Source organism: Nelumbo nucifera, chromosome 1 (assembly GCF_055504915.1).
Source record: "Nelumbo nucifera cultivar China Antique chromosome 1, China Antique-T2T, whole genome shotgun sequence".
NCBI lineage: Eukaryota > Viridiplantae > Streptophyta > Magnoliopsida > Proteales > Nelumbonaceae > Nelumbo > Nelumbo nucifera.
Window position 1 is genome coordinate 129,746,498 of NC_142649.1, and position 10,637 is coordinate 129,757,134.

A 10,637-nucleotide genomic window follows, 5' to 3' on the forward strand; every position below is an offset into this window, starting at 1 on the left:
GCAACCCATTTTGTCTGGGCTACTCAACCCATTTTCAAAAGCTCCAAGCATCCACCTCAGTTGGCTGTTTCTGTGATGGGCTTTGCTCATTTGCTGTGTATTCACTATTCACTCTCTCTCTCTCTCTGCTTTCCTCTTGGGCTCTATGCAATTAATTTAGATGGCCTTTGATAAAGACCTCCTCCTTTTTGCTGGCTCTGTACTTTTATGTCTCGAGCCTCTTCACTAGTATCTTTTGCATGCTTCCAATTGATGGATCCGATCAAATGGGCTGCTGGGTTTTGTGGTCCATCCAAGGTCCACCCAATTTTGTCCACCACCACACAAGCAGCAGAGGGAGAAGAATGGAGGATTGGACTTCTGGGTATAAGCGTAATTTTGTGAAAAATAGTAGGGACAGATTTGTCTAATGAAATCGGCCCCAGAAATAATGGGAGTCTCAGGACAACGGAGGTCTATTCCTTTCCTATCAAAAATCTTAAAATAATAATATAATATTAATACTTTAATCAACAAAAATAAAGCCTTTGTGGGTTTTTAATTTATTAGAAGTCTGACAGACAAAAGAGCAGAGCAGGAGTAGCAGCAGCAGCTCCAGCTGCAGTTGCAAAGCAAGGAGAAAAGAAAGAGGAGAGAGAGAGAGAGACAGTTAGAAAATGGAGAGATGGAAGAGATAATTTTGTTTTTATGAGCTCTGGGTGTGGATTGATTTTAATTTAATTAACGTTAATGTTTACTATTTTTCATTTTTGTTTAATTAAGATAAGAAATCAAAAGGGAAACAGGAGGAGGAGTACGGCCGCATGGTGAGGCGGGTGTCTTTTGAGTGTTGACCCATCAGACTCTTTTTGGAAACACTGAAGAGGGTGCGGGTGCGCAGGTTAAGCAGCGGCCTCTCAGGGTCTGGGTGCAATGCAGATGCAGACACCATTGCTTATCCATCACCTTCCCCACAACCCACCACCACCACTACTACTACTGTTCCGCTGCTTTTTGCTTGCTCTCATTTGATTTCTAGGGTTCTGGTTTCATGGGGGGTGTTATTGATCTCAACACCGTCACCGACGACGAGGACGCCGCTTCGGCGGTGGTGGTCGAGAGCGGACCCGCTTCGCTCTCGTCGCCTTCTTCTTCGTCGTCGGCGTCTTCCACGTCAGCTTCATTATGTTCGTCGTCGTCGTCGGCAGGTGTCTGTTTGGAGCTCTGGCATGCGTGTGCGGGGCCGCTTATATCGTTGCCGAAGAAAGGAAGTGCTGTTGTTTACTTGCCGCAGGGGCACTTGGAGCATATTTCGGAATTTCCGGCGACGGTTTATAATCTTCCGCCTCATGTGTTCTGCCGCGTCGTCGACGTCAAGCTTCATGTAAGTATGAACGAAGAGAAAAGCTCAGTTGAACTGTAAATGCGTTAGCTTTGTAAGGTTCTTTCTCGAAATTAAATCCGTTTGTTGTGCTTTTCTATGGATTTATTCCCAAAGTGTGATGTATTTTCTTTAATGCAGGTGGAAGTTGCCACGGATGAAGTTTACGCACAGGTCTCCCTGCTTCCTGAAACTGAGGTAGATTTTCTTCTGTTTCTTTCTCCCTTGCTTTTAAATCTTATTTCTATTTACTTTATTCAATTTCTGTATCGTTTTGCTCGAATTTTGATTTTCCGTATTGAAAACATTTTATTTTCTTCTCTTTCTCATTTCTTAGTATTCTGAACATTTTTCGCTTGGAAGTGCTTTGATCTGTCTTCCTTGTAGTTTCTGTTTTTCCTTTGCATTTTCTGGATTTTGAATTCTTTTCCTCTGCTAGGCCTTTGCTTTTGCAGTTTCTGCACCTTCTTTGCAGCTCTTTGTTCTCTTCTTTCTTTGGTTAAGTGTATAATTTCATCAGAGTTATGGTGTAAAATTCAGATTGAGCAGAAACTGCTGAGAGGAGATATGGAAACTGATGGTGAAGACGAGGAAATTGAAGGTTCGGCCAAGCTGACAACGCCTCACATGTTCTGCAAAACCCTCACTGCTTCTGATACGAGCACTCATGGAGGGTTCTCCGTTCCTCGACGAGCCGCTGAAGACTGCTTCCCCCCTCTGGTAATGCTGCAACTGTTTTCTCACGAAATTTCTTGTGTAGATGCAACAAAGTGTTCTACATGAAATTCTTTGGCATACACTTGGACAAATTCCTTGAAATGAATCTTATTTTTCGAGCAATTACTTCCTTGGTGTGTCCTTTGATAGATGCTTGAAAATTTTCCTTGACTTGAATCTTGTATTCTGTGAGTGTGGTCCTTGTTCTAAATCTGTCTCTTGCAGGATTATAAGCAACAAAGACCATCCCAAGAGCTTGTAGCAAAAGATTTACATGGTGTAGAGTGGAAGTTTCGGCACATCTACAGGGGTATGATCAGACAAGCTAATATATATATATATATATATATATCTTTCAGTCATCATTCATGGCTGTAGTCTTATCATGTTGAATGCTATCTCTGTATACTGTATTGGTGTTCTTTCAGTTTCATATTTTGGCTATCAGAAATTTCAAGTATCTCCGGTGTCTTATCACCATTAATTATGCAGGTCAGCCACGGAGACATTTGCTTACAACTGGATGGAGTGCATTTGTCAATAAGAAGAAGCTAGTCTCTGGGGATGCTGTCCTCTTTCTCAGGTGCGGAAATCTAAACCTGCAGAAATTTTAAATGCTATTATTCTTGGAGATAATCTTCAACTTTTCTGGCAGAGGTGACAATGGGGAATTGAGATTGGGAATCCGGAGAGCTGCTCAAGTGAAAGGTGGTATTCCTTTTCCAGTTCTCTGTAGCCAGAGCATGAATGGTGGGAGTCTCACAGCTGTGGCCAGTGCTGTGTCCACAAAGAGTGTATTCAACATTTACTATAATCCAAGGTATCATTCGATTTGCTTTCCTATAGAATCATATCATATTCTGATTGGAATCTGTGTATTTGTAATGAAAATGTGCAACTGGATTTGGGGAGTGTTAATTGGTCATTTCTAGTCATTGGTATTTCTAGATCTTTCTCATGTCTTAACACTATGCCTTATGAAAGTTTAAGATGTCCATTTGTTTATTTTGTTTTCATGAAATTTGATGAGATTATGTCCATATGGTTATTTCATTGCCTCATTTTTGTCCTACCATGCACTTAAAGTAATATGAATTGCAAACAAACAAATGCTGGTTACATGTTCGGATATGAAATTGCTATAATACAATCACATTAAGCTTTGAATGATTGCATCTTAGCTTGTGTACAACATGTGTACAAGATGTCCCTGTTGAGGCAGAAGAGTGGGACCTCAGTAATAGCATGCCACTGATTCCATAGTGATTTAATAATTTAAACTTGAATGAAATTTGATGTGTTTTTTAGTTCTTTATTTATATAAATTTTTACTCTGTTGTTTTTTCCCATCTTTTTGGGAAGGGGAGGGGTTTCAGAATGATATACATAATCAGCTCAAACTTTTGGCAGTATAATCAAGTGCCATTGCCCAATCAGGTACTGGATGTGCTAGAAAGTTTGGCAGTAAATTGCAAAACAAATTACAAAATAAGCTAAGCTGTGGTTTAAAGTGCCTAGGTTATTAGTAGCCAAATAACTAGAACTTTTTATGATTTTGTGCTTTTGATTATCTTCCCTATGTTTCAGTCAGTATTATATCTTTCATTTGCATTAGTAGTTTAGTACTAGGTCAAGTGATGCCATTGTCAAAAAAGAGTCAACAATCTGATAGGTTATGGTTTTCCATATTTTAATCTTTTCACTTAGGTGGTTGTTATTATTGAAAGTGCAAAGCTTATATTCTTGGCCATATGTCCCTGATGGATCATATTTTGTTGATTGTGATAACATGATTTTCCATATTCTCAATCCCACTAATTTCTTTTTTAGGCTTTTGTTTGTTATTCTCCAGCCTCAATCACTTGTCTGGGCTGGGCTTATGCTTACCATTTTCTTGAATGATTTTACATGCTATTCTGTTTACTGTTATCTAGACAAGTTCGACACTAAATGCTCATTTTTGGCATTTGTTCAATAGTTGGCAACTATTATATCTTCTTCCGTCATTCCACCTCGCCTTGCATTTCCTCGAACATCATGTTGTATTAGTCTCATATAGAAGTAATTTTTGTTAGTTCTCTAGTTACTTGATGAACATCTTGATACTCTATTGCCATCAAATTGCAGAAGTGATGTTTGTAGTTTGTACATTGCTTTTTAAGGGGCTAACTTGAATTTCTACACATTTATTTCCTATCAGTTTATAAATGCATCTTAACTTCACTTTCATCTTTTACAGGGCAAGCCAGTCTGAGTTCATAGTTCCTTTCCGTAAATTTCATAAGAGCCTTAAACTGCCATTTTCTATTGGAATGAAGTTTAAAATGAGGTTTGAAACTGAAGATGCAGCAGAGCGAAGGTTTGGCATATTCTATTTCTTGCAAGATATTCAAATTTAATGCAATGTCAAAGAAGCATGCTTATTTATCTGTCTTTTGGTTGTAGATACACTGGTCTGGTAACTGGGATTAATGATATGGATCCTGTTAGATGGCCTGGCTCAAAATGGAGATGCCTATTGGTATGTTCACATATTTACCAAATATCCTTGACTTAAGACTGCAAATGTGTATGCTTCATATATGCATATATGCACACTAACAACATGTACCTATCAGACTATGACATTAAGTAGAATTACCAAAATGCCTCTGAAAATAAACACTAAAAATGTCAGACAAGTAAAACCTATGTTGATCCTAAGACTACCATGATGCCTAAATGAAGAAAGTCGGTGCTTCACTCCACCACTAGTAATAAAGTCTGTATTCCATTCTTGGTGGCTTTTGTGCCCTATTTTCTTCCAAGGTTGTGATCTTAAGTTCTTGTCCTTTATCCAAATTCTAGCATCTGTGACAGACTTATTCACTAAAAGACAGAAATAAGCTTTTCAGTTCAGCATATTGAGCTGTTATAAAATGGCTCCTTAATCTAATTTGTCTGTTAACAGATCTCTTATCTTTGACCTAAGGGTCCTTGCTCTCTCTCTCTCTCTCTCTCTCTCTCTCTCTCGCACTGTACCTTTCTTACTTTCCATGCTTGGCTAAAATGTTATTTCTCCCTTATTATTATTATTATTATTAAAATGATGTATTAACCTCATTATCAGTTACATTAATGGAACTTGATCTTCTGGTTGAGTGCTACAGGTGAGGTGTTCAGCTGTTATAAAATGGCCCCTTAATCTAATTTTTGACAGTTAATCAGATCTCTTATCTTTGACCCAAGGGTCCTTGCTCTCTCTCTCTCTCTCTCTCTCTCTCTTTCTGTACCTTTCATACTTCCTTGCTTGGATAAAATGTTATTTCTCCCTCTTTTTAATATTGTTGAAATGATGTATCTGAATTGTACATATTCCTAAGCCTCATTATCACATTAATGGAACTTGATCTCTGGTTGAGTACTACAGGTGAGGTGGGATGATGATCTTGAGACAAATCGGCATAATAGGGTTTCTCCATGGGAGATTGAGCCATTGGGTCCAGTTTCAGCTTGCAGCAGTTTGTCTGCACCTGGTTCAAAAAAAACCAGGATGACTCTGCCTTCATCCAAACCAGATTTTCCAGTTCCTAGTATGTTTTTGTTTTGTGCTTCCAACAAGATCCTTTTTCACAGGAATTTGTCTCATCTTTTATCCCCTCTCCTGACATTTAATTGTTTTTGAACTGAAATTCTTACAGATGGAACAGGATTTTCAGACTTTAGGGAATCTTTAAGGTTCCAGAAGGTCTTGCAAGGTCAAGAAATTTTGGGTTTCGGTACTCCTGATGGTATTGATGCACGGAATCATCATCCATCTGAGACATGGAGATGCAATCCCGGTTCAAACAGTTTCGAGATAGCTGCTTTAGGAAGTGGCATAAGAACCCCACTTAGAAATTCAGACTATCCATTTACAGGAATAGGCTTTAGTGAATCTGTTAGGTTCCATAAGGTCTTGCAAGGTCAAGAAATATTTCCAAAATCACCATATGGAAGAGCCAATCTGGCCTATGAAAATGGCAGGTTTGGAAATGTTGATGGGGTTCACATGTCAAGTGCTGGAAATGGTTGGACTACACTGATGCAGGGCTTCAATAATCATGTTCAACCATCCACACCATCTGTGCAAGTGTCTTCTCCATCTTCCGTACTAATGTTCCAGCAAACAAGTATTCTATATCCTCGCTCTGCTTATGGCATCAATAATCAGAAGGGGGTGGATGGTAACTACTGTGGTCTGTATGGTTCTCAAACATCAGGTGTGAAAATAGTACCATCTTCACTGTGTGGCCAACACTCTATGGAAGAACTTGGAGGCAATCATACGACAAATCCTTCTAAAGAACATATTCAATTGACTTCTCAATATGCTTCTTCTCTTGCGAGCCAACCAGCTTTAAAGGGGGGTAGTCAAGAGTTGCTTCTGACAGGTGGCAGTGGTTGCAGACTATTTGGTTTTCCTTTAACTAAGGAATCTTGTGCAACACATGAGAAGGATGCAACTGCTCCAGTTGCATCTCCTTCAAATGAGAAATTGGATTTGGAGCCTTCACTTGAACCATCTGAAGAAAAACAATCACATTTGAAATCCCCTGTGTTGGCCAAATCAGTGGGAAATAGTTGCACAAAAGTAAGCTTTCTGAGTGCTTGTAAGACCTATGCCTTTTGATATTGCAATGAAATATTCGTTATAAGACAAAAACTGCAGGTTCACAAGCAAGGGAGTGTTGTAGGCAGGGCAATTGATCTAACGAAGCTTGATGGGTATGATGATCTGATTTCTGAGTTGGAGCGTCTGTTTGACATGGAAGGGCTTTTGAATGATCCTGAGAAAGGATGGCTAGTTGTTTATACAGATAACGAGGATGATGTGATGCTAGTTGGAGATGATCCATGGCAGTAAGTTGCATGATAGCTTTGTTGTATAATTTTGGCCCTGAGAGGTTTGAATTTCTGCAGCATGTGAAGTTAATTCCTGCTCTCTGCTTCGAGACTGCAGGAATGATAGCCGTGCTTATGTAGGAAAACGCTTTGACATAACCCTGCATGTATTCTTGGGTAATTTGGAGATATCCTTGGAATGCCTGCACTCTTCTTACCATGGCCTGGTTTCCTTGGGGATTTGTTCTACATTACCCCGAATGATTTTGTTCTCCTTTGAAGACTCTGCATGGCTTTACTTAATTCACAACTATTATGGATCTGCAGGGAATTCTGCAACATTGTTTCAGAGATTTTGATATATGCGTGTAACAAAGATGATAGTGGCAGCCCCTGAGGTGGCAGACGACGATGCTTGTAGTTGCTTGGAAGAATCACCTGAGGTCTTTCATATATCTGAATTTTGATGGGGATGCCATAATTCTTCTCCAACAACGACATGAATTTAACTAACTTCATCACCTTGCTTATAGGGTCCATCCCGTCTCATGACAATCTTGAATCTGGATGGATCACTCTTATGTATCTGTTATTAGTTTACACTGGGTCGCAATCAACCGAGTATTCTTAATCCTCCTTGTTTCTGAATCTGAAGAACCATTGGAAACTTCATATCTTTATTGGGCACCCCATAGGACCCTTGATTATGGGGGGGATAAGCTCTAGATTATGTGCTGTTCTAGCTATTTTGTTGTGAAATTTATGTCAGGTTCATAATGCTGTTGCTATATGAAAACGATGATGGGTTTTTCATACGGGTATTTTTGTAGTATGAATGTCAGTTCAATGCTCTCTGATGCAAATCTTTCCCCATAGATGAGTAGATGTTTGTAGCTATAGATGTAGGCTAAGACATGCGATTCTTCTAGCAGACAAAGGAAATTGTTGGCAAATTGAAGCTTGCCTTTCACCAGACAGAAAACAAGTGAAACATGTATTTGTCGGTTATTAATTAAGCCAAGCACGATACGAATTAAGTCTCTGTAGCACTCAGCAGTAGCTAGCCTACTAGCTAGCTTGCCTGTAAGGCTGTAACCAGCTGGTTCTTGAATGACAAGATGTCACTGGCACTTGACTACTCAACCAGTTCTTTGGTGACTCTGAGTTGGGCCCCATAGAGAAGTGCCTTGGCTTCTGGATTTTCTCAGACAGTTGAATGCGTGGGTACTGGCTTCTAGTCTATCTGTAGCTGCAAGACAGTCGGTTCATGATGATCCAAAACATGGTTCCTCAGGGACAACTAGGACAGCAAATTAGCCGTACAAATTGGCACCAACCATGAAACAAAACTTTCAAAATTTGTACTGATCCTCATCTTGATGATCCACCACCAATAATAAACCTCTGGGTTGGGTCATCATGAATCGACTGTTTGCAGCTGCAGGTAGACTAGGACACTAGGTGGTTGAAGATGCAAGAAAATAGCATGAGCTGGATTTCATTGAGTCCAATTATTTTTCTCCTTAGACGCAAGCGCCCTTCCAAGCATCGTACTGATGGACACTTGGAGCTCAAGCATCAGACAGTGTCCAACTGTGCAATGGGCAGCCACCCAGCCCTTAGTTGTAAGGTGTGGAGGGCTGGTGAAAGGAATCAACCTATTCACCATGCAAATAGACTGAAGAAGAACATGACATTGGCATTAGAACTTAGAACAGAAAGGATCTTGATAATATTGTACAAGTTGCAATATGTGAATAATCAATTTTGAAGGGTTTGTGCGAGATATCTTGTGCTTTGGGACTCTGCTGGGTCTTTCATTTTTCTTATTAATTTCTGATTCTGAGAAGGGGTGTCGCTCCCAGTTCCCAGAATTCCTTTAATATGTGCAAACTGCAGACGACATAAATTTCAAAGTGAAGGATAATTTGATAAAGTATGACAAAATACCATCCCATTGAGCAGTGCTTATCAGGTAAAGTGACTCAGCATTCTTGCCGCACGTTAGACGCCACAACCCTGGCCCAGAACTTGAGGTGTGCCTTCATGTCGCCTGCTGATTCACTGTGAACCCAGTTGGGCATTGGAGAGGCTGATCTTTGTACAAGCCATGCTTCAGATAGATAAGGTCTCCTCACCTTATTGTCTTCGTCCCAATTTTGTTGAGTCTTCTCTTTCAAAGCTGGTATGATGTTAACCACAGTTGGGCTTAAGTCCTCCTTGTTGAATGTGAAGCCCAAGTCCTTGAACCCTTGTAGCTCCTCGAATTCCAGATCGCTTAGACTTTTCCTGCTCTTCCTGTGGGTTAGCCTCTTGGGAATTTTCTCTTTACTTGAGCAACCTTGGTTCTTGGTGTCCTGATTTGGGCTGACGACTTTGGATTCTCTTCTTGCTCGGTGCTTTGGGATGCTGGGACTTGGTGTCATATTCTGTAATCCAACCCCAATTAGTATATTAACATCGAAGACTGAAAGACTGAGGAGGACTAAAAGTAATAAATTATGACTGTTTTTCTTTGGTTAAATCGTCTATGTATGTTGAAACTCAGATTGGTTTGCAGAGATCAGAAACTAGATTACTTGGCATTAGAAGAAGACTGAAGTGTGTTTATAGTATAGTACCTTAGATGTATGTCGGGGTGGCAAGATGTCTGAAGAATTGAGTGAAGCTTGGCGGGTCAATTTGCTCATTGCATGATGCCTTTCTTCTTCTTCTTCTTCTTCTTCTTCAGACAATCTCCCCCTTCCTATGCACGGTGGTAATGATGGTGCTCGACGCAAGCTATGACGGGCAGAACTATCTTTCCTCGGAACTTCAGCTACCGATGAAGGCAGTTCATTGGCCGGGCTCTTGGCAGAAATCTTCTGGCAATTCTTTGGTGAAAGAGAAGGATCAGAGGAAGACTTATCCATGATTGTTCTTGTATCAAACAAGTTTTCGAAGAACCAATACTCCTCCAGAAGCTCCATGGCTTCCAATTTTCCGTCTGTGGATGCTGAAGACCCGCAAAAATCAGCAAGTTCCATAGCTACCAGCTTATCTGTTACAAGCAAAAGACCCGCGTAGAATTTTACCCTTGTGATTTAATTCTTCAGTTCTGTGCCAATTAGGAGAAAAGGAATGGATCTCAGTGAAGACACCATGTGAGATATGGTGTCATATTCTATGAGAAGAGTTCTCTCTCTCTCTCTCTGTGTATGTGTACAGAATGAATATTATATGTAGATAAGACTTTAAGAGAGAGAGAGAGAGAGAACATTTAATTGTAACAACTAAGAAATGTGGGAGGGGGACAATGGTTAAGGCGTATGACGGGGTCATGCCAGCGTTGCCCATGTGATTCTTTTTTGTTTATGAAGTAACAGCCAACAGAGCAGGGTCTTCAATTGTTTTTTTCTTTCTTCTGATGCGACAGCAATGACCAATGCTTAGACAGTGTTAATAAAATGGAAAATTAACAAAAAGGGGGCTCTCAAATGTTGTTTAATGACAAAAGAGGTCCCGAATTTCTGTTTAACAACAAACAAGTTAATTGATTGCAATTAAGAACCTTTCCAGGTTTTATACTGTTGCATGATGAACCAGGCACACTTTTGACACTTAGATTATGACAGTGGTGCCTATCACTATTAGGACCCATCAAAGAGATTGGCAAGAGCAGAGTAGCAGACCATGCATGATAATAAAAAATTTGTTA

General features: G+C 40.0%; 2 protein-coding genes across 3 annotated transcripts; one reads left to right on the plus strand and one right to left on the minus strand.

The window, feature by feature from the left end:
• The first annotated feature begins 565 nt into the window (after nucleotides 1-565).
• On the plus strand, nucleotides 566-7,776 carry LOC104613197 (auxin response factor 15-like). Of its 2 annotated transcripts, XM_088894221.1 has the most exons (13): nucleotides 566-1,363; nucleotides 1,502-1,558; nucleotides 1,901-2,080; nucleotides 2,303-2,387; nucleotides 2,570-2,660; nucleotides 2,733-2,897; nucleotides 4,317-4,436; nucleotides 4,523-4,598; nucleotides 5,487-5,649; nucleotides 5,758-6,689; nucleotides 6,768-6,958; nucleotides 7,059-7,117; nucleotides 7,268-7,776. In XM_088894221.1, the coding sequence occupies exons 1-13, from the start codon at nucleotides 1,031-1,033 to the stop codon at nucleotides 7,297-7,299; spliced, it is 2,484 nt and encodes an 827-aa protein (XP_088750347.1). In that variant the 5' UTR covers nucleotides 566-1,030; the 3' UTR covers nucleotides 7,300-7,776. The 2 variants fall into 2 exon arrangements, with proteins under 2 accessions (XP_088750347.1, XP_088750345.1); XM_088894219.1 differs by having other exon boundaries at nucleotides 7,059-7,776.
• Nucleotides 7,777-8,639: 863 nt separating this feature from the next.
• On the minus strand, nucleotides 8,640-10,143 carry LOC104613196 (uncharacterized). The gene is made up of 2 exons (XM_010280922.3): nucleotides 9,562-10,143; nucleotides 8,640-9,369 (listed from the first exon to the last, which is right to left on the minus strand). Exons 1-2 carry the CDS (start codon nucleotides 9,964-9,966, stop codon nucleotides 8,926-8,928), a joined length of 849 nt encoding a protein of 282 aa, XP_010279224.1. The 5' UTR covers nucleotides 9,967-10,143; the 3' UTR covers nucleotides 8,640-8,925.
• Between the last annotated feature and the right edge of the window lie 494 nt (nucleotides 10,144-10,637).